This window comes from Henckelia pumila, chromosome 4, assembly GCF_033568475.1.
Source record: "Henckelia pumila isolate YLH828 chromosome 4, ASM3356847v2, whole genome shotgun sequence".
Taxonomy (NCBI): domain Eukaryota; kingdom Viridiplantae; phylum Streptophyta; class Magnoliopsida; order Lamiales; family Gesneriaceae; genus Henckelia; species Henckelia pumila.
In genome coordinates this window covers 205,313,350-205,335,652 of record NC_133123.1, presented here as the reverse complement: position 1 = coordinate 205,335,652, position 22,303 = coordinate 205,313,350, and the positions used below count along the sequence as shown (strand labels likewise).

Below are 22,303 nucleotides of genomic sequence, written 5' to 3'. Positions count from 1 at the left end.
GTATGCTCATACTCTCGTGCTGAGATTTTTATGCTCACATCTCGTACTTTGTGTATCTGGACACCCTATTCTATGGGGCAGATTTGTGTTTGGATTAGGAGGGTGGATCCAGGAAGGACTAGGCGGTGGTTGGCCAATTGGGGTATCGCTTAGGGTTTATTTCGATGTATTTGGAATAATACACTATTCGATTTGGTTGTATAACTATTTGGGTATTTACAGATTCCTTTTCTTGGGATTGTATAAACATTTTATTGCTTCCGTAGTTTATTCTGGTTTACTGTTTTAATTAAGTTAATTGCATGCTTAAGTTTCTGATTAGTAGATGATCTCGATAAGGGTCACTACATTTACTCCTCGTGATATCGATACTCTACTCATCATATATTAAAACTTGACACCGTATACTTGCGGGCACAAAATTACGCAACATATACAACACTAATATAATGCATACAACATTAGATGACTAGTCAACTATCAAGTCGTGCTTAGACTAGGCCCCAATGAGTATATAGTACCATTTGAAAATCTGACCGCTGGGTAACTCACACGCTCGTTTAGATCACTATAGTATCAGTCTTCACGCATTGCGGTAACTCCCGATGTCAGAAAGTAATAGCAGATGTAGGGCTGGGAAATACTATCTCAAAAGAGATACGACTTAACATGTATATGCATATGCAGTATGTATAAAAAACAATAAAACATATATCATGGCACATAAATGCAAAATATAAGCATGCATACTCAGTTGACAATTTCAGTCAGTACTTATGTGCCTCTAATAGTAGATCAAATCTAACCAGAGTCTAGGTTTCAAGTTTATAGATAAGTAATTATCATATCATTAATCATGATTTAAAATCTTTAACTAAGCTAACGATACTCCTATATTTAAATATGAGTATCGGACTATACATTCGTCCGTCGTCAGCCCATTGATTTTAATAACCTAGTTTCTACTCACACTTTGATGATATTTCAGAAGAACCTCAATGTTATTGTCGGACCCTCAAATATGGACTGATTTATAGAAGTATCACTGTGAATTGTTACTTGAGAATGAAGCTCGGAGCCCTTATTTATAGACGGTGTTCGGACATTCCAAACTTTGCATGCTAGCCACGTCTGGCTGGCTGGGTTCGGACCTTCCGAACCCTGCATGCAATTGCTGAGTCACAATGGTTCAGACACCTAAGGAACATCTGTCTTGGACTGAGATCGGATCTTCCGATCACGGATTTGGAACTTTCGAAGTGTTCCTCAGCTTCTGAACCAACCATGCACACTTGGTTGCTTATGAAGAAGGGGAGTTTGGATCTTCCGAACTGGCCATGCAACCGAACATGCATAAGCTCTAGTTCGGTGCTTCCAAACTATGGTTCGGATCTTCCGATCTCTCCGGTGGTTTGAAGTCTAGAATTTCATATTTTAATTTCATTCAACCCTTGATTTATTTAATTAGTAACCATTAATCATGTTTAATATTTAATCAACTCAAAACAAGGTACGAGTCACTATAGTGTGAGTGAGAACATAAGCATTGCTGAAAAGACCCTTCTCGATTCAATGAGGACAATCGTCAAATCTTGACATTACAATAGCATAACATCTTAAATTTTATGTCTTTATTATTATTATTATTATTATTATTATTATTATTATTATTATTTTCACTTTTATTATGGGACTGTTGAACTATTTAAAAGTTAAGGAGCGTTGTAAAATCTTGGATAATTTTTAATTATAACTGAATATTACCATTTGTGATATATAATAGATTAAAGAACTCAAAATTAATTCCAATTTCTAGATACCAAAATTAAAATTCAAATCTGACTTTTTGAAAATTTTATTTTGGTTCAAATTATTGTAATTGTAAAAATTAAAAGGCTAGATAGTTAGAAATTTAGAAAATATTTGTATCAAAATTGGCCATAAAAATGAAAAAAAAAATTCTAAAAATATATATAAAGTAAAAAAAGAAAAAAGAAAATTCGTATATATGTCCATAGACAGCAAATGAGATGCTAGTATAAAGATAATAATATCGTATCAGGGATCTAATTGTCGTTATAATTACATATAGGCATTGTTTGATAGGTTGTATAAGATAGTATTTAATGCGGAAGTCCCATTTAATCCGGTGATTGGTGTGAGGACAACATTCTTGCATTTATCTTAAGGCCCGTTACAAACTACTATTAGAAAGGTAAAAGAAATATGCTGATTCCATCGAGATAAGTAGGGATGAGATACCGAACCAAAATACCGATTTTTCAAAATATCGTATCGAAATTTTTTTGATATATATACATTCTTTTGGTATATAGAATTTTTTTTATGGTATCTATACGGTATTATTATGGATTTTTTCCATACCAAAATTTCAGAATTTCGATATCGATATCGATATGAATTTTTTTCATACAAATATTTTTGATACGTTATACCGAAAACCCATCCCTAGAGATAAATAGTGCAATATCTACAGCAACATGTACAATGTAGTCAGTTTTACTAAAATGCCCTCAAAACCCTAGATAATATTTTATAACTTTACTGACAAAGTTAAAACACTTTTCACTATCAGCTTTCTTCAAAAAAAAGCAAAGCACTTGGAAGGCGCATCATTTCAAAGGGTAAGATCTTGCCTTACGCACAATTTTTCTACAAGATCCTGCTGAAAGTTTTGATAAGAGGGATACCATGTTTATTTTGAACAACAACAAAATAGGAATGCATGAGCACATTCTTCTTCGTTGCCCGCAAATTGCTATGTCGGTTGAGAAAAGAATGGAAGCCAAATCGACATACGACCAATCTGATAAAGGGTTTGTTTTGGGGTTTCCTTGGAACATAATATGAACAAAAATAATACTAAAATATTTTAATTCATCACTGATTTCACCCTGAAATGATGGCCGTGAACTCCTCCAGCGTAAAGATGGAGCAGTCTGTTGCCTTTTCTGGTGTTGAAGATTACGCTTTTTTTTTTTAATATTACGCTTTTGTGGTTAGAAAAAAATTGACAATTTTATCTTTAAATATTTAAAATAAATTAATAATAAGTAAAGGGTTTTTTAGGTATTACACATTTCAAACCAATTCTATCCTTAAAAATAAAATCATACCAAACATCATATATTTTATCTACGTGCAAAAATTATCTACATCTTTCTATATTTTTATCATTCTTATAAAATGTATTGTGTTATACCATCCCATTAATCAAACAATGCCTGGACAGTATAAATGATGCCTGGACAGTATAAATTATACAAACAATGAGCATGATCCACAGGTACAGCAAATAGGGCGTACAAAATAACTGACACTCACGGAATCATTACTCAATAATCACTATACAAAGGCCTTTTGGCATTTTACTCCAACCACCGCCGGCAAATTGTTCATTCCACCGAGCTCCTCCTGCCACGTGTACTGGGCCACCACTCTACGGCCACGTTAAACAACAACCACCTCCTTCCGCATTGAATCCGTCCTCCCCTTTTCGTCTCTCTACTCGGAAGTCGCCGTTGCTCAATTCACCGGCGATTCTTACTCGTATGTTTGCTTGTTTATTTTGTTTTTAATCGTGAATTGATATAAAGAAATTGGGACGAGTTCGTTTTTTTGGTTTTATTATCCTCTGAATTAAATCGACTACCGTTATGCATGACGATGCATTTATTCTATCTCGTGATCCGTGCCGATAGTTTTTTAGGTGTTTTATTTTTTTTGGGTTGATTATAAAAAAAATTTCTGGCTACAGTTTTCGATCATGGGTTTTTATTTTCTAGGGTTTTGTTGATTTAATTGGATTTTGGTGTGGTTTTTGGCTTTTCAGATTTGGCTTGATGGTTGGTTGGTTGTGCGGTTGATTGTTCGATCATCGAGGACTTGGGAAGGGGTTTGGTTGATAAAGAAATTGGCGATGTCGGGACCCTTGGATCGGTTTGCGAGGCCTTGTAAGTGGCTTTTTTGTTTTTGGAGTCGTTGACTTCGAGGTTTATTGGTTTGGTGTTTACTGAATTGTGTTTATGATGGGTATGATTCTGCTTGTGGTGTTTAAGATTCTGATTTTGGTGTTGGGGTATCTTGATGTGATTATTTGTGTTGATTTAATTTTTATTGGTTTTGAATGGCGGATTCTTGATACGAATTGTGATATCCCTTCCTGAGGAGCAGCATTATTTACTTTTTTCTTCCTGATCAAATCACTTGTTGTAGAAGACCTTAGTTCTTGAAGTTATTGCTTCTTTGACGTGTTAGTTGAATATTCTTCCTGCAACAGTATGAATTTGTCTGCCTGTGTGGTTTTCCAGTACTTCTGTGTTCTTCAGTTTGAAATCATTATTTTTCATTTAAATTCATTGTCAAAAATGGAGTTTTACAGAGTTTTTAAATGGTTAGGCCTATTTTAAAACTCAGTTAAATTTTGCAGGTTCTGTTTTGATATGCATGTATGTTCTTGTCATAGGGGAGAGTGTCGTCTGTGATTAATTTATGGTTGATTGGTGAACTGCTGTTACCTGGTATATTGTGCATGGGATTTATTAGTGTTGCATTGTTCAGCTCACAATTGTGAATTTAGCTGATGTATAGCTCTAAGAGAACACAAATTTATCACAAAACAATGTGTACTGTGTAAATCATGTTTTCCTTTTCTTTAGCCTCTCTGTATTTTTTTTCCTCTTCCTGCATATATATTTTCTTTGTAAACAGGCTTTGAAGGGTCATCTGCAAATGATGAGAGAAGAGAAAGGAAGTCTGATTTTGAAAATTCAGAGGATGAAAGGAGGACAAGGATTGGTTCTTTGAAAAAGAAGGCTCTCAATGCATCGTCTAAATTCAAGCATTCTCTCAAGAAGAAAAGCGGCAGAAGAAAGAGTGATGGCCGAGTCAGTTCTGTTTCTATAGAAGATATTCGCGATGTTGAAGAATTGCAAGCTGTCGAGTCATTTCGACAAGTCTTGATATTAGATGAGCTATTGCCAGAAAAGTTTGATGATTACCATATGATGTTGAGGTTAGTATTCTTCGTGGCTTTATGTTTAGTTGTATGCATATGCATATTAAGTATTAATTAGTCATGACATTGTGGATTTAGAATATGGGTGTAAACAAGCTGAGCTTGATTCAATTATGTGCTTGAAGTTTTTGGCTCAGGCTCGATGCAAAGCGAGCTGGCTTATGGGCCCTTGAACCTTGAGAAAAGCTCGAGCTCATAAGATTTTGAATCGGTAGTACTGATGATGTTGCCTCGAGCTTGGCTGGCTCACCTTGAATTGCATCCCTAGTTTAAAACAATTATGCCACAAGGACATTTAGGACAATACCCTATATCTTACTGAGTTAAGGTGGTTAAATGTGTATTTAGTTGTCTGAAGATTGAAGATTCTCTTGAGTCAACTAACAGAATGACATTTGCACTCATGGGTTAACAATGAAAGCTGCTTCCATCCTGCTGTGAAAATTTTTGGTAACATCTTTGAGACATCTGCTACAGGTTTCTGAAAGCAAGGAAATTTGATCTTGAAAAGTCAAAGCTCATGTGGGCTGATATGATTCAGTGGAGGAAAGAATTTGGGACGGACACAATTGCGGAGGTATCCGGATTTGAGACATAATTTTTCTTGTTTTTAATTTCAAAACTGTAAATTTCCTGTTTTACTGGTTTTCAAATGTTCTAATAATTATTTGAAGTATCAATCATGTTTCCCATCAGGATTTTGAGTTCGCTGAGTTGAATGAAGTTTTGAAGTATTATCCCCATGGCTACCATGGTGTTGATAAAGAAGGAAGGCCATTGTACATCGAAAGATTAGGGAAAGTTGAGCCAAACAAACTTATGCATGTTACCACTATTGACCGTTATATAAAATACCATGTGAGAGAATTTGAGAAAAGCTTTGCTATCAAGTTTCCAGCCTGTACAATTGCTGCGAAGCGACATATTGATTCAAGTACAACAATTTTGGATGTTCATGGTGTGGTATGTTTCACACCTTTTGGCATATCCATTAATTATATTGATTAAAAACTTCATTGTCTTTTGTCTTTTTGTGGATGTTTCATAACTTGTGGCATATCTGTTAATTATATTATAGTGATTAAAAACTCCATAGGCTCGTCCTTTTGAAGAGTTATTCTGTATTTTTTTTAGGGTTTGAAAAACTTTAACAAGAACGCACGGGACCTCATAACAAGGCTTCAGAAGATAGATGGCGACAACTATCCTGAAGTAACCTTCATATTTCTAGCTTAGTTACTGCATTATGTTTAATTTATTGTTGTTACAATGTTCTGCCTTTCTGCAGACACTTCATCAAATGTTTATCATCAATGCTGGTCCAGGATTTAGGCTACTGTGGAATACTGTTAAAAATTTTGTAGATCCCAGGACTGCCACTAAGATTCATGTAGGCTGATTCTTATCTTCTTGTCATTTGGAAACTTTTATTTTAATTGAGTGACAATCAGAATCTTAGTCTTACGATTGCTTTTACAGGTTCTTGGAAACAAATACCAAAACAAGTTGCTTGAAATTATAGATGCAAGGTGAAATTAAGAAAATTATTTCTCATGTGATTCCATTTTCATCATTTTAGATTTTATAAAACGAGAACTATTACTGAGATCCCTTCTGAACAGTTTCTAAACATTTTACCTGGGCCTGTGCAGTGAGCTGCCCGAATTCCTGGGAGGAACGTGTACTTGTGCTGATCAAGGGGGTTGCCTTCGCTCTGATAAAGGGCCATGGAAGAATCCAGAGATACTGAAGGTCCTGACCTACTTGGATATTTAAAGTCTTAGATTGTTAAGATACATTAATGAGATTTTCTAGGAATTATTTAACTTCAAGTTAAAGATAAATGATTGATTGACATTGCTCTGCAGATGGTGCTTAATGGTGAAACACGGCGAGCAAGACAGGTGGTTAAAATTCTCAATAGTGAGGGGAAGGTAGTCTATGCTAAACCTCATTACGCAAGGGTAAGGATCCTGCATTAGTTTACTTTTCCTGGACACTTTCTTGATCATGACTGATAACTGATACAAGTATATGCTTGTTGGGCTTGGAGCAGCTGAAAGGCAGTGATACTTCCACGGCAGAGTCTGGTTCTGATGCTGAAGACATTGCGTCCCCGAAAGCCATTAGGAGTTATGCACATCTTCGGTTGACTCCAGTTCGTGAGGAGGTAACATTTAGTTATTTATTCTAAACATTCATGGCAATGATGCAGTTTCAGTGAATGGGATTGGTTTTCTGAGTCTGAATTATCCTGCATTGCTTGACGAATACTGCGACCTCTCTGTGTTTCTCCTTTTTTCCTTTTTTAATTTAATAAGGTGGATGAATGTTAAGTTCATCTATTGTCGGTCATGCAATTTAATTGTTTGCCGTGGTTGATAATCTCTAGTTTTTCGTAAATTTTGGAACCATCATGTTTCACTGTCCCTCCTCCATCATAGTTATTTTGAAAAATCTGGAATTAAGAATTATGTGACAAAAATTGAAGTTATTTTGCCTTTTATTGAGTTATAGTGAAAATATCTCACTTATTTCAGGGCAAGATTACTGGAATGGCTAGTTATGTTGGCAACTTCTCGGGATATGATGAATATGTTCCCATGGTGGACAAGGCTGTTGATTCTGGATGGAAGAAGCAAACGAGCCCCACAAAGTCTTACCTTTCTAAAGGTTATACTTTTTCTCCATGTGCAATACCTTAATCAATAATTGGTTAGTCATTTAACATAACTTTTTCATTCATAATTGCATTATCGTGTAACACACGTTTTATGTATGTCTTTCTATTTATTTTGTTTGAATTGGGTGAAATGAATGCATATAATCAGGGAACCTTCCACATGATTTTGGTACAAGTGCCTATTTCCTTTCAGATTGCACTATATGGCAATTTATGTTGATGACAGGAGAAACTAAAAAAGATCTATTGTGTTTATCTTCATCATCATTTCCAAATTTTCAATTTTGTGTATCTATCATTTATTCTTTTGCTGATGGTGATTCTAGTTCATGCTGATTTCATCCTTACCTATCCACTGTATTCGAATGATAAAGAACTTGGTCTTCTGTATAGTTGCTGAACCTGGAATACTTTCATGATGTCCCTACTTCTCTTTTTCCATGTAAAATCACATTTATTTAGGATGTTTATGTAATTTTTCATTCAGAGATATTTCCACCGCCGGATTCTCAAAGCACACCAAAAGGGTTGCGGGCTCAGTTTCTGGCAGCTCTTATGGCTTTCTTCATGGCCCTTTTCATGTTCTTCCGTTCAATATCATTCCGTACTTCCAAGAAACTTTGTGATGCTTCGTCCCAGCATGAACTAACCGTTCAGGAATTTGCCTTTGACACGATGCTAAAGGAGGAGTTCCGGCCACCATCGCCAACACCGGCTTTTACAGAGACGGATCTACTATCTTCTGTCCTCAAGAGGTTGGGCGAGCTTGAAGACAAGGTCAGTTCTCTTCAGGCAAAACCATCCGAGATGCCCTACGAGAAAGAAGAGCTTCTGAATGCTGCTGTTTGCCGGGTGGATGCCCTAGAGGCAGAATTGATTGCAACCAAAAAGGTAAATATCCTGCATGATATTATAACTGTGAATTTGTGCACATGACGGGAAAATATACAATTTTAATCTTCAAAACCAAGGATTTACTGTCTCATCAGATCCACTTTCTCAAGAATTATAGCTCACAAGCCTCTTTGATTGGACGACTCAAGTGTGTGGTCACTACCTCGGATTATGCTAATGCTCATAAAGAGCGAAATAATAGAATGTCTGATGCTATATTAAATCTGAAGTATATGTGAACACTAACTAGACATAAAAAGGGAAATCATAATCAGAAATTCAGGATAGCAGGAGCTAATGATAAATGACCAAATTCATGTTAACCATTCACTCAGTTTTGGTAAATGTTGCACACTTCTTGCCCTCCCCATCAGTGTGTTATGTATTTTATCATTCCATTGTTCAAGATAATATTATTCTTGATCTGAAGTCTACCAATCAACTTCTTACCTTCATCTTTTCAGAATTTTTTTGAAATGAGAGTTAAATTTGTATTTGAGCAGGCTCTGCACGAGGCTTTAATGATGCAAGATGATCTGCTTGCTTACATAGACAGTCAAGAAGCCAAGTATCGGGTGAGTCAAGATGAATTTATTTCTTAAAAATACAATTTTATCGTGGGGTTGTGGTAATGTTTGGTGCTGACTTGCCTCCTGCTTCATGTTTCCAGAAGAAGAAGTTTTGCTGGTGAGATGCTTCATAGTTGGAGCTTCTGAGGGTTGAGGTTATCTTCATCCCGGTTTCATGTCTTAAAGCACAATCATCGTTTAAAAAAAACATTGGCTTTGTGAACTTCATTGATGATACACTTATCTTTGGTGAGAAATTTTATGGAATGCATATATGTATTCATCTTTTTTTCTGCAAACGTTGTGCACGGTGTGTTCTTGAATGATGTTATGTGAGATTCATGGAACATTATTTGAAGTTATGGTTTTATCTCGGTGTGCGGTGCTATTATCCCTGTGTTGACGAGCTGACTTTTCGGATGCACAAACAAAAACAGTCCATAGAATCTTTAAAGAACAAAATCCAACATATTTTTTAAGTTCAAAACAAAACCATAAGTATTTAATTGGCCTTTCCAAGAAGATGCTTGGCTTGCCAACGGAGGGATGCCATGCTAAAACACCCCAATGAAACCTAGTACAAATAGCAAACCTTGTACTTTACAAGGCCCTTAAGTTGATAAAAAGAAAAGCAAACATAAAATCTGTTGGGAGTTCAAAGAATGGTGTTTCTTGAGTCTAAAATCACCATGTCTGAAAGAATCAAAACATTACTTAACTCAGTTTTATTTAGGTTTCTCTACTTAGAAAGCAATGAACTTCTTCTTCTTCTTCTTCTTCTTCTTCTTCTTCTTCTTCTTTTTCTTCTCAATGTAGGCGAAGACCTCCTCTTGTCGAACGAGAGCATCCTCGAGAGCCTGTAAATTCGATATTTTAAAACAGTTGATTAAATCTATCAATATAACCCGGCTTAAATGAGCTTCAGATGATTCAACAAGAATCAATACACTTGAAAGAGCTGTAGTGCCATGTGTGACATGACAAACGTTGGTAAGTGCTAAGAAGATGTAACACCAAATTTAGTGAAAGATTATGCCTTCCTGTAGATATCGACTGGTCAATATCTTCAGTTACCAACCACTGAATTAAGTGGTACAACACTAGTGCTTTTCATGGCAAGATATTGGATGCACAAATTGTGAAAGAAAAAGTGAAAAAACTAGTCAATACCTTCTTGGTTGCTGAAAGCTCTTGCTCCAAAGCATCTACACGGTTCAAAGCATTATTCAGCATCTCCTCTTTGTCAAGAGGCATAACTGCTGGCTTTTGGTTGAGAACTATAGCCTTCTCTTCTAGTTCACTCAAGCGTTTCATCATCGTAAAGTAATCCTCACGTGAAATGGCAGTTCCGGGTAACTCATGTGCATTTTTGGAACCTTCAATCATCGTATCAACACCACACATAGAACTAGAATAGAGTGTAGCATCTGTGAGCTTCTTAGGCATGTTACGAGTCATACGAACCATGGCGACAACACCCATTACTAAGGTCATCGCCCCGCAAAACAGAGAGTCGCTAAGTCCTTTTGAAGGCTTGCGGGCATCATGCACAGGGAAATAGCCTGTTGATATAGGAAGAAGATATAGGGAAACCACCCAATCATGTGTGGAAAGTTGTTCCGAGTCAAAATCCAAGGAATATGTTAAACTGATGATTATTATGTACCTTTAGAAACAGCAAAGTTATTATGTTTTGATCCTCCTCCCTTTATCCAAGTTGCTGTAACAGACTTGTCAACCATTTGAGCATATTTATCAGATTCATATGCACCGACACGGTTATTGGTCACCTGAGGAGTTCTTATCAATTATTGATGATCCTTTTATCTATAGATAGGTGAAAATACAGGGGTTTAAGTAGGGAAGGTCGAACGTTCCGGCCTCAAGATTCGTTCTTTGAAGTGAAGGTACATTTATGAACTGCAAGAGAATATGGTTGAGGAAAAACCTTTTTGAGGCCAGCATTGGCAATCAACTCCAGCCTGTTTTTAATTTTTTTTTCCAACATTTGTATGATTGCCTTTTACAATTCTGGATCATACATACTTTCGCAGCCCTAAATTTTTTTTTTTATCATGTAACAAGTATTCTGGCTTGGTTATTGCTTTAGTTAGATTGCATGAGACCTAAACATGATTATACATAGGATCGATGCTGCAAGCGAATGCAATATAACCATGTTTAGTCGTTGTGAGAACTTACTTCTTCGCGAACAGGGGAAAGTTGTGGATGTGCAAAGTAGTCTCTTGAAGAATCTGCCATTGAGTTACAGGAGTAGTTTTTCTTCACATTCTGCATATTTCATAACTAGCACTCGGTTTAAATTTCAAGAATCACAGTTAAAGAAAATCTTTGGAAATCCTGCAAGACTTGATACCTTGGAGGTAGCACAGTCACCTACTGAAATAGTTTTCTCACCGACATTGGCGGAAACACTGGTCTTGTTTGAGCATTTGTGTTCACCGTTGCAAACCATCTTGAAGTCACATTAATCACAAAATTTGAGAATTCTTGATGTGAGGGCTTACACATTAGAGATTTGATGCAAACAATAATAACCTTCATAATTTCAGTGTCATTCCAGGGGCCCTTGTCAGAAACCATGCAGCCTCCCTTATCAGCACAATTGCAACTTCCACCCAAAAACTCTGGCAACTCACTGATTTGTACAAGATCAAAATAACAGATTCAAGCTGCATCGCCTTAACAAGAAATGGGTCGTTTATGATATGTAAGTACTTTAATTTCCGGAGAATATTTACCTCGCGTCAATGATCTCGAGCAGCTTGCTCTGGTATTTGTTACCCAAAACCTGGTAACAAGGTTACTGCTTTTTCGGTTTTTGTTGGTTTATTGTTGAGCTATCATAGGTTTTTCTCTGTTTGATTGATCGTTTGTGTATAATATCTCTGAGGTTGTCATGTTATTATGTTTGGTTCCATTTAGTTTGTTAAATTATATCGCAAAACCTGAATTTCATTTTCCTCTATTAGCTGCACAAGTTGAATCCATGGTTTGCAAAAAGTGTATCGGAATGGGTGGACTGCAGCTCCGGGTGAAAACGGTTGTGTAACATGAAGCTGTTTTTCTTTAAAATTCGCGCAATTTCGCGGACGTCGCGGAAAGGAAGGGCAATATCTCGGCGGTTGTGGAATGCTTTATATACTTTTTTCAATTAAAATTTGTCCAAATTATATAATTATTTTTATTTTTATTTATAAACATACCCCGCAACGACCACTACCGTTCCGCGAAATGCCAATGGAACTCGACGGCAGCCTCCTCGATGCTCTCAACGACCGCGAATGTGAACCATGGTTGAATCCAAAAGATGAGATTTTTCTTGTATTTTTATATAGAGGCATGAGAGAAATTTTTCATGTCATGTAACTTGTGAAGTTGTTTTTGGGTATGTATAATGCCATTTTGCTTATGGAATTGTATTTGGAGTGTTGAATTTTATAACTCTGTGCTAATGGCTAGATTTTTGGTAGACCAGTTGAATCCCAGCCTCTGGATTCTTAATGCTTTTCTGTTGCTATTAACATTTGTTGAAGAAGATGCAGTACTGAAATGAAGCTTAAGAAATCTTAGTTTGAATGCTTCACGAATAGTTAGTTAAACCTATAATGATTGTTTGAAAATGAAACTCTTTGAAAATTATAATGCCTGTGTTGTTTTTAGCTTCATTAGTATGTATGCAGTTACTTCATTTGGCTAAGTTAACTCCCATGCACAATAGAACTAGAATGAAATAAGTTTGGAATGCATAATAGACGTGCAAAATGATTGTGGTACTTTTGTTTCTCTTACAGTTAACACTACGTTTTGCCCAAAATCGTGTTAAGCTCGTGAATAGCGGCTCGTTATTATGTATTTCAGGTTTGTCTTTAATGGGAACGGGAAAATCTTGGAGGACCTTGTCTTGGCCGCCCAAGCAGGTGTTTTTGTCAACATCGACAGTGAATTTGACTTGGAAAACATCATGGCTGCTTCGAGAATTGCCGGAAAGAAAGTAAATGTGCTTTTACGTATCAATCCAGATGTTGATCCGCAGGTACAAATAACTGATTTCTGAACAAAATCAGGTTGCTTGAATGCTTGAAACTAGATGTGTCAATAATTTTTTCTCTTCGAATCGTTCCAAATTTTCAATTTGCGAGGACCTGCCTCTTAGTGGTTTGCTTTCTATTTCAAGATTTTCCCCTTAGTTGCTTGGTTAAATATGCTTTCCATTTAACGTTATTTATGAATCTTTGTGACAGCCGAAGTGTCGAATTCTTTTTTCTTTTTTTTTTTTGTGATTTGCCAGTTAACATCCAGCGCTTGCATTTATTAGGTCCATGCTTACGTTGCCACAGGAAATAAGAATTCCAAATTTGGCATTAGAAATGAGAAGCTACGGTGGTTCTTAGATGCTGTGAAGGCACACCCTAATGAACTCAAGCTTGTAGGGGCCCACTGTCATCTTGGGTCTACTATTACAAAGGTATTTTCACAATGTACCTTTTTGTTTATACAGTCTTTTACGTAGAACTCCTATTCATCCATTTTCTTGATAGTTCTCGAACCTCTGTTAATATTTCAACACTCACTTCAAGATTTTGTCTGAGTTTTCAGGTAGATATTTTTAGAGATGCTGCTGTCTTGATGGTAAACTATATAGATGAGATTCGTTCTCAAGGTTTTGAAATAAACTACTTAAACATTGGAGGCGGTCTGGGGATTGATTATTATCACACTGGAGCAGTTCTTCCGACTCCTCGAGACCTTATTGATACCGTAAGTTCAACGACAGCTTTTTACCATCCAAATACATGTAGACACCTCTTCCACCATTTTAGTATAAATGACATAATTTATTCATCCCAATACATAAATACTCATGAAAACTCTTTCATTTTCACACCATTTATACAGGAGGAAATCAATACAGCTTCATTTCAATTCCAATTTAATATTCCATATCATCGTACATTTCTGAATGTTGGTGAGGATCCAGTGCATGACCATTTGTGGGATATTTTTTGTAGGTCAGAGAGTTGGTTCTTTCACGAAACCTCAATCTCATTATTGAACCTGGAAGATCACTTATTGCCAACACTTGTTGCTTAGTCAACCGTGTAACCGGGGTCAAAACCAACGGGACCAAAAATTTTATAGTGATCGATGGCAGCATGGCAGAACTTATCCGCCCAAGTTTGTATGGTGCTTACCAGGTGAGTGTTTTCGCTTTACAATCACTCAATGCCTATGCATTACTCCATATCTGATATTATTTTCACGAAATAAATTCTATTTACGCCAACATTAATTGTCTTACTTTTTCTTCATTCCTTCATTATGGTTGATATAGAGTTTCATGAGGTCTATTCTAGTGTTTTTTTGTCCCCTTGCATCTTTTTGTTGGACTATGGTTTTTGAGTTTAATCAAATCATTTTTCCTATCCACTTTTTTCTTCTGCCCATCTGGATGTTGCCATAAATCCGTACTCCTTTACTTGAAACAATAAAACTTCTAGAATCAAGCTCTTGCCAATGTACTAAAAGCAATAGCTGATTGACATTATTGCAAGTTAAATCTTTTAGACCATGCAACTACCTAAGCTTCATTTTGTTTTATCGTTGTTTTGAATTAGCGGACAACATGCCCTACATGTTTTTTACTTGATATTTTATTGCAGCACATAGAACTGGTGTCCCCTCCATCTCCAAGTGCCGAGGTTTCTACTTTTGACGTGGTTGGTCCCGTTTGCGAGTCTGCAGATTTCTTGGGGAAGGATAGGGAATTACCAACGCCTGATAGGGTAACTAGTTAGCCCTTCTCGTGTGATAAATCATGCCTATATCTTCTGCGTCTCACTGTACTATTCCTTTGCTTTAGGGAACTGGATTGGTCGTGCATGATGCTGGTGCTTACTGCATGAGCATGGCTTCGACGTACAATCTTAAGACGCGTCCACCTGAATACTGGGTTCGTAAGCCAGTGTCACACTTTCTTACATTCATCTCATTACACACCGTCACCGTGGAATCTACTAAAAATATTTTCGCTGTTACATACTGAAACCCGATTCGTTTACCAGGTTGAAGATGATGGATCGGTGTCCAAGATCCGGCATGGAGTGACGTTTGAAGACCTTTTAAGATTTTTCGAAGGCCTTTAAAGCGTGCAATCTGTTATCACAGTATCTATTGGTAAACAATCTTGGATCCTGATTGATTTCATGGCTGCATTCCTCTGCTGTCGACACTGTATTTCAAATTTTACAGTCGTCTGAATAACATTTTTGAAACTCGTTTGCTAAAATTGATTCTCTCCAATGGAGATAAATCCAGTGTTATTTACTTAAAGCTTCAGCTCCCATGATCAAACTTTCAATTCAGATGAAGACAAGTGTGATTTTACCAAGATAAATTCTGGGAAAAAAAGAATATGGGTGGAGCACCGCAGAACCAACTAAATTTATGTGTATGACTCGCCCCCGAGGGCATTGCTCTTACAGCATTTCTATTTCGTCATGCTAGACTCCGAATCCGGGGCGAGCATCTAGTTCGTATGAATATCTCCTTTGACAGTCTTAAGTTCCAAAGTCCAGACTGTAAACACCAAATCAAAAAGACAAATATGCTTGTACAACGAGGTTTAGAATCGTATTCCCATGATGTTTCCATCCTTTTTTCTTGAATTTATCTTTTTTGCGTGGGAATTAGGAACCCTTCAAAAATGACCAATCTTGGTCTCAATTCCTTGTATATGTTGCTTTGTCCCAATTTTTTCATAGCATATTTCTCGTGGATCATTACTATACATTAGGAAACTAGTGGGAATTTATTTTTAAGAAATATTAAGATCATCACGGGTCACACTGACACAATCCAAGTCATTTATATTTTAGATAAAAATGGAATCCGAACTTTTGTCTGTATTTAGAGATATGTAGTTAAAATCTTTTAAATCGTAAAAGATTCGAATGTTATGCAAGGTATTGATCGTTTTTATGAGCAAATGCTGGTCTCAGTAACTATTAGATTTTCATCCCAAATGCTATGTTTACATGAAAAAATAAATTTTCTAAGATTATAGTTTTATCACTGTAATTGTTGTTCTGCTTTTTTTTTTTTAAACGAACGAACAGAAATTTCATTGAAATGAAAACAAAAGAATTATTACAATCATCAATAAGTACATCATTTAGAAAAGGAAGAGTGTACTCTTAAATAGTAGGATTAGCATAAGAACAGGGAGCTCGAGTTAAAATATGAGCAACCATGCATGTCGCCTCACAATGCAAATTTGAAAGGAAGGTTTGGGGGGAAATGATACTTGGACAACCTGATATTTTTGTTCCAAATTATGTAAGGTACATAACATTCGAGTCAATGGAATTCACCACTGCTTTAATTAGAACCAGTTTGAAAAATCACCTCCTCAAGTTCAAAAGTATCAGCCAATGAGAAAGCATCAAACAATGCTAATAATGCTTCAACTTCTTGAATGTCAAGTAGTCCACTTCTAGTGCACATGAACACATCCTACACACCTTAGACTGGCCACAAGAGTCGCAAATAATTGCTCCAAAGCCGACCCAGACTCCTTGATCCAGGAGTGATACTCACTAAAATTGGAGCGTTCAATCCAAGGTCCGAGTTCAACCTAAGCCCAAAGCTTCAAATTCGGAGTGAACTTGAAACCAAGCAAAAAGTGTTAGAGGGGGGTCGGGAGATTGTCTTGGCGAAGTTCCTTCGATGCTCAAGTCACAGTCAGAAAATAAATAAGTGAAGAGGAGAGCCTGGATGCCCCTCGAAAAAAAAGTAATGAGTTGCAAATGAAGTGAGCAAACCCGATATTTATAGGAGAGAAGGTAAGGGACCACGTGAGTGAGATTATGGGACCACGTGACTGAGATTCACTCACTTGTTCATCGAGACTTGCCCTTCCGAGGCGGTTCAAAGTGTGACCTCGCCCTTGAGGCGAGGTTGAAGCAAAGAAGCCTCTCCCTTGAGATGAATCTTAGGCTAAGAGCTCACTCACCTTAGGTATGCTTTTTCCTAGCTATTCTCCTCCATAATCCTCAACTCTTAGGCTCATCCTTGGCTTCCCAACTCCCAAGCTGATCTCCAACTCCTTAGCATTCCTCTTAGTTCATCTTCACCCTTGTCATCTCCGTTGGCCTCACCTCCACCACCTACCCTCCTGGGCCGATCTCACCAGTACTTAGAGCTAGACCCAAGCCTTAGTCCTTACTCCTTGGTTTATGAGCCTCTATTGGACTCAAACATATATATGATGGATCCACTTGGAGGTTTCTGCCACTGAAAATTCTCATGGAAAAAATTGGAGAACATAGAGAACTCATCACAACAGACCATTCTTAAAGAAAATTTAGAGCTAAGTTATATGCACGATCCGATCAACATTTCTCCGGTATTTTTCATTCCAAGACTTCCATGTGCTCCACAGGTCAGTAAGACATCAACATAGCATCGGTTCATGCAACAAAAGTTAAGTACAAAACATCCACAGGGAGAAAGACTCCGTATTAATTCGATATATTGTTGAATATAACATAATTAATTATGATAAAGTATAACATCATTAATTATGAGAAAAAGATATACACCTATTTACACAATACAAGATGTAGTCATAACTTTTTTTAAAGTATACTAGAGCGAGCTATCACTCTTACAACCTTGTACAGTATTCTATTAACCCTAAAAAAAGTAGAAGAAGGCAAAGAAGATCACATGCATTAAGTACTTTCCTCTTCCCTCAAAGACCTCTGCTGCCTTGCTATAAAGGCCTCCACCGTTCTCCGGAACTCTTCGCCGCTCATATTATCCTCCGCCTTGGAAGAACTCCCGCGGTAGTTCCTGCACTGCTCGGTCATGCTCCGCCTCAGCTGGTGCCCGTGTGCCGTGGCTTTCACGAGATTCTGGTCAGAACAACTCCGGTGTATCTTCCTTTCATCAGAACAAACGCCATATTTACGACCATGTTGTGATGCAGCCATTTTCTCTTCTGCAACGCATGTATCCTGATTCCTCCGACATTTTTCCACGTACTCCTCGTAAAGATCATCAGCGGGTTTTTCGCCATTTTTGGTTGAGAACTCCCCCGATTTCAAGAACAGCACGAGTATGATAACATTTCCCACCACGAAAACGAACCGGGGGCTGATCAAGATACCCCTGAAATACTCTCCCGACGATTTGAGAGAAAATGGGAACTGGTTGGAAAACTTGGAGACGATGATCAAGAAAAAACACAGCTCCACAAATCTAAACAAAGTGGCGATCCTCTCGAGTCTTCGATACCTCGAGATCGCGTTCGCTTTCTCGATTCTTACGTCGTGAAACTTGAGCATGTCCATTTTGGGGTTCTTAATTTATTTCTTTATTGGGATTTAATTCACTCGAAAGAGAAGATTTTGGCCTGAAGCCTCGAATCTCTTTTGTTTCTATACATGTTGTTTTGGGTGTTGGAGCGACAATTGTTTGGACAGAGTAAATGGTATTTATAGACTACTCCATTAAACACATTAATTAGCTTCTTTATACCTTTTTTCCCACTTACTTTTATCAGTTCTACTTGGTTGAAAAATTATGGGAGATAAATTTTATTAAAATCTGTTGTTGTATGACATATATATATAAGTATATATATATATATTTATATATATATATATATATATGAGTTCTTTTATGGTGCTCAACATTATATGCCCACTTCATGCCCACCATATACCGGTCAACTCATCTATTGCATGTACATGGTGTGCATGAAGTGGGTATATAGTGTTGGACACCATAAAAGAACTCATATATATATATATATTAACTTATATATATGGGAAAATTACGGCTTTGATCATATATATATATGGAAAATTATTTTTTTGATCTTGTATGTTTGTCCCTTTGCGATTTCAGTCCTTTATATTTTCAGATTTCAGTTTTAATCTGTTATCTTTATTTTTTTTGGCAATTTTAGTCCTTTTCCGACGTGGCGCTGACGTAGCACCAATTCGGTACTGATGTGGAGCTGGCGTGTACAGTGTCACACAAGCATTTTCGAATAAAAATGATCGAAATTGCCAAAAATCGAAACATGCAGGACTAAAATTGAAATATAAAAACATAAATGATCAAAATCGCAAAGTGACAAACATACATGACCAAATTTACAGTTTTCCTTTTATATATATATATATTCATAATTATATATATATCTTCATAATTTTGGTCATCTACGTTATTGAATTTCATCCTTAATTCTCTATCTTTGGGTTTTGTTTTAAAAAATAATTATTTATCCGATATGATGTTGATGTGGCACCAATATTTCAATGATATATATATATATATATATATATGTATTCAACACATCCAATAGTTGAGTGACACATCATCGTGGACACATTAGTTGAGCATGATAGATGAGCAGCATAACAAAACTCTGTATATATATGTGTGTAACTGTGGTTGTAGTCACTTCTAGCTCATATATGTGGTTACTAATTAACATTGTTTCTGACTAAATAAAGCAAATATATATAATATATATATACACATAAAAAAAATTCTATCAGATCGTCCCATGATTCAATTTTATAGGACGAATCTCTTATCAGAATCGACACATAAAAAATACATTACTTTTAATGTCAAAATATTATTTTGCACTTTGCATCTTAAATTTGATCGTAATTGGTTTATCAAGCCCACGCCATTTTTTCTAGTTTGGTTTCTCTTTCTTTTTTTCTTCCTTCCTTCGTTTGTTTGTTTTCTTCAAATTCATTTTTCTTGACCCCTTTTACTTTCTGTGGTGGGAATTATTATTTTCGTGTCTTGTGGGGTCAATTATTTATACCTTAATGACAAAGAAACTATAAATGATACATATTCAAGCACTAACGAAAATATAAATGATACGTATAAGTTTTTGGTGACTAAGGTTATGATATCAACTCGGGTTGTAGTTCGATCCCATGCCTCAAGGATTGACCTATTAGCATAAAGTATATATTTCACGTGGTGCAATATAATGGTCTACAGTCCACTTGAAAAAATATGTGAGGTTATAGTCAAATTTTTTAAATTAATACTCAATAAATTAATAATTTATTTAAAATAATATTTTTCCGGTCCTGACTTAGACCAGTTTATTAAATCAATAATTTTTATCAATTAATAAAATAATAAATTTTCAAAAGATTCTTGTATAAATATATGGTCTCGTCAATATCATAAATTAATAATCTTCTAAAATTACAAAACATAACTAGGACAAGTAAGTACATTGTGATTATATATATATATATATATATATATATATATATATATATTCTTGAAATTCAAAATTAATTAAGATGTGATTCAAATTGAATCTCTAGCTTTTATCATTGAATGTAAACGTTCTTTTGTTGCATTCTCAAACTATAATAAAAAATTGTGAACAATTGTTTTCTCGATGAATGCTTCTTTTTTGCATAACTGGTTCAAAAAATCTTGTACAATATATCATCATCAACTTCATTGTCAATAGGAGTTTTAATTGTGTCAGTTGTAATTTCTTCTCAACTTGAAGTACTTTTAAACACATTCATTTTCAGTTGGATAATATCAAATATTTTTTTTATATACATACGGAAATTTTTAATGTTACATCAATTTAATTACTATACAAGTTGTAATTTCTTCTCAACTTGAAGTACTTTTAAACACATTCATTTTCAGTTGGATAATATCAAATATTTTTTTTATATACATACGGAAACTTTTAATGTTACATCAATTTAATTACTATACATTAGTTAGATCACTTTTCAAAATAATAAATTATTCACCTCTATAAATTAATAAAATTTCATGATCCTAATATTATTAATTTACATAAGTTTTGTTGTATAATCTTTAGATCATACTTGAGATAGTACCTCAAAAATAGTGTCCAATAAATTTTAAACTCCATTAATTTTTCTACTATTTGTATTCCATATATAAGAAAAATAAGAATAATTTTATTTATAAAACAGACCGTGTACTTATACATGACCGAAATGAAGAGTAAATAACATTATTCTATTATGATATTAATCCATGTTTTTTCATTAAAAAAACACAGAAATTTCATTGAGACCCACCAACAATTGATGCAGAAATGATTTATTTTCAATTTTTGTAATAGTTGGTTGAATCATGAATGATTATTTCTACGTGGCAAGGAAAAAGTTTTTAAATTATTTGCACAATGGGCCCTTCATAATCTTTTCAAGTTTGTTTTTTAGCACCACACTTGGGTTTTTTTAAGGACATTATTATGGAGAAATAACATCTTTCTCACTTTCGTAAAGAAAGCCAAGTAGCCAACACATACATGAACTTTTAATTATGCCCCCAACAAAGTGGAGAATTTTGTTTATATTATAATTTATTTGGAAAAATCGAATATTGGCTCCAATATTATATATAACCTCTTTGGAAAAATTGAATTTTTCCTATATCTTTTTTTTTGTTTTATAATTAATTGATTAGAATTGAATTTTTCCTATATTTTTTTTATTTTTTAATTAATTGATAAGAATTAATATATTGGAGGATATTTTGTGTACCATGAAGCATATTTTCCTAAATACCAGACATAAATATAAAATAATATATTATAAAACATTTTTTTCTGTTTAATCTGAATGAATATGTTGTGTTTTTCATTTTTAAAATTATTTTATTTAGATTTGTTTATATTTTCTTTCTAGAATCTAGTGAGTGAGGGTCTGAGGGTAATTTTATTAAATAAGATCCTCACACTTCATAAATAGTATAGATATATGAAGTTTTAAAATGAATTAATTGCATTGTACTATCTTAAACCAAATCTAACCACAAAAAAAACCCCAAAATTTGGAAGAATCCAACCGTTGGATAATTAAAGTTGTGGGCCCACTTTACAGCCCAATTAGCAGTAATTGGGCTTTGTGGAGGCGGCTTTTAACCCCAAACGAGCCAGTTTTCTGGGCTCCATTGGCTACTTTGTCTACATTTCTCCAACTATTGGAATCTCAAGTGGGAGACATGCCTTTCCAAAAGCATTGCTTCTCCAATTCACATAAATTT

General features: G+C 35.4%; 4 protein-coding genes across 8 annotated transcripts; 2 read left to right on the top strand and 2 right to left on the bottom strand.

Moving 5' to 3' along the window:
- The first annotated feature begins 3,321 nt into the window (after positions 1-3,321).
- LOC140863047 (phosphatidylinositol/phosphatidylcholine transfer protein SFH8-like) lies at positions 3,322-13,085 on the top strand. 4 transcript variants are annotated; one of them, XM_073266159.1, is made up of 16 exons: positions 3,322-3,570; positions 3,854-3,974; positions 4,732-5,035; positions 5,516-5,615; positions 5,735-6,001; positions 6,173-6,250; positions 6,327-6,428; positions 6,518-6,567; positions 6,691-6,790; positions 6,907-7,002; positions 7,095-7,208; positions 7,579-7,711; positions 8,209-8,612; positions 9,119-9,190; positions 9,286-9,339; positions 13,067-13,085. In XM_073266159.1, exons 2-15 carry the CDS (start codon positions 3,941-3,943, stop codon positions 9,304-9,306), a joined length of 1,875 nt encoding a protein of 624 aa, XP_073122260.1. In that variant the 5' UTR covers positions 3,322-3,570; positions 3,854-3,940; the 3' UTR covers positions 9,307-9,339; positions 13,067-13,085. The 4 variants fall into 4 exon arrangements, with proteins under 4 accessions (XP_073122260.1, XP_073122258.1, XP_073122259.1 ...); XM_073266157.1 differs by lacking the exon at positions 13,067-13,085 and having other exon boundaries at positions 9,286-9,546; XM_073266158.1 differs by lacking the exon at positions 13,067-13,085 and having other exon boundaries at positions 3,807-3,974; positions 9,286-9,546.
- Positions 9,524-11,660, bottom strand: LOC140862655 (phosphatidylinositol/phosphatidylcholine transfer protein SFH12-like). Its single transcript, XM_073265686.1, has 5 exons — positions 11,562-11,660; positions 11,387-11,476; positions 10,851-10,974; positions 10,355-10,746; positions 9,524-9,631 (listed from the first exon to the last, which is right to left on the bottom strand). The coding sequence occupies exons 1-5, from the start codon at positions 11,658-11,660 to the stop codon at positions 9,524-9,526; spliced, it is 813 nt and encodes a 270-aa protein (XP_073121787.1).
- Positions 11,779-15,997, top strand: LOC140863048 (diaminopimelate decarboxylase 1, chloroplastic). Of its 2 annotated transcripts, none has more exons than XM_073266162.1 (8): positions 11,779-11,915; positions 13,067-13,241; positions 13,524-13,673; positions 13,805-13,966; positions 14,218-14,403; positions 14,869-14,991; positions 15,069-15,158; positions 15,271-15,997. In XM_073266162.1, coding segments are annotated over exons 1-8 (969 nt in total). In that variant the 5' UTR covers positions 11,779-11,913; the 3' UTR covers positions 15,352-15,997. The 2 variants fall into 2 exon arrangements, with proteins under 2 accessions (XP_073122263.1, XP_073122262.1); XM_073266161.1 differs by lacking the exon at positions 11,779-11,915 and adding an exon at positions 12,338-12,501.
- Positions 15,998-17,940: 1,943 nt separating this feature from the next.
- LOC140862654 (uncharacterized) lies at positions 17,941-18,561 on the bottom strand. The gene has a single exon (XM_073265685.1). The coding sequence runs from the start codon at positions 18,559-18,561 to the stop codon at positions 17,941-17,943; it is 621 nt and encodes a 206-aa protein (XP_073121786.1).
- Between the last annotated feature and the right edge of the window lie 3,742 nt (positions 18,562-22,303).

Bases quoted from the DNA above. Each gene is read 5' to 3' on its own strand.
- LOC140863048 (XM_073266161.1), top strand. From the start codon at position 12,338: ATGCTTTATATACTTTTTTCAATTAAAATTTGTCCAAATTATATAATT. The intron at 14,404-14,868 runs GTGAGTGTTTTC...ATTTTATTGCAG, and splicing joins GTTTGTATGGTGCTTACCAG to CACATAGAACTGGTGTCCCC. The intron at 14,992-15,068 runs GTAACTAGTTAG...CCTTTGCTTTAG, and splicing joins AATTACCAACGCCTGATAGG to GGAACTGGATTGGTCGTGCA.
- LOC140863047 (XM_073266159.1), top strand. From the start codon at position 3,941: ATGTCGGGACCCTTGGATCGGTTTGCGAGGCCTT. The intron at 5,616-5,734 runs GTATCCGGATTT...GTTTCCCATCAG, and splicing joins GGACGGACACAATTGCGGAG to GATTTTGAGTTCGCTGAGTT. The intron at 6,002-6,172 runs GTATGTTTCACA...TATTTTTTTTAG, and splicing joins TTTTGGATGTTCATGGTGTG to GGTTTGAAAAACTTTAACAA.
- LOC140862655 (XM_073265686.1), bottom strand. From the start codon at position 11,660: ATGGTTTGCAACGGTGAACACAAATGCTCAAACAAGACCAGTGTTTCC. The intron at 10,975-11,386 runs GTAAGTTCTCAC...AGAACTCCTCAG, and splicing joins TTTCCCCTGTTCGCGAAGAA to GTGACCAATAACCGTGTCGG. The intron at 10,747-10,850 runs GTACATAATAAT...CTATATCAACAG, and splicing joins TAACTTTGCTGTTTCTAAAG to GCTATTTCCCTGTGCATGAT.
- LOC140862654 (XM_073265685.1), bottom strand. From the start codon at position 18,561: ATGGACATGCTCAAGTTTCACGACGTAAGAATCGAGAAAGCGAACGCG.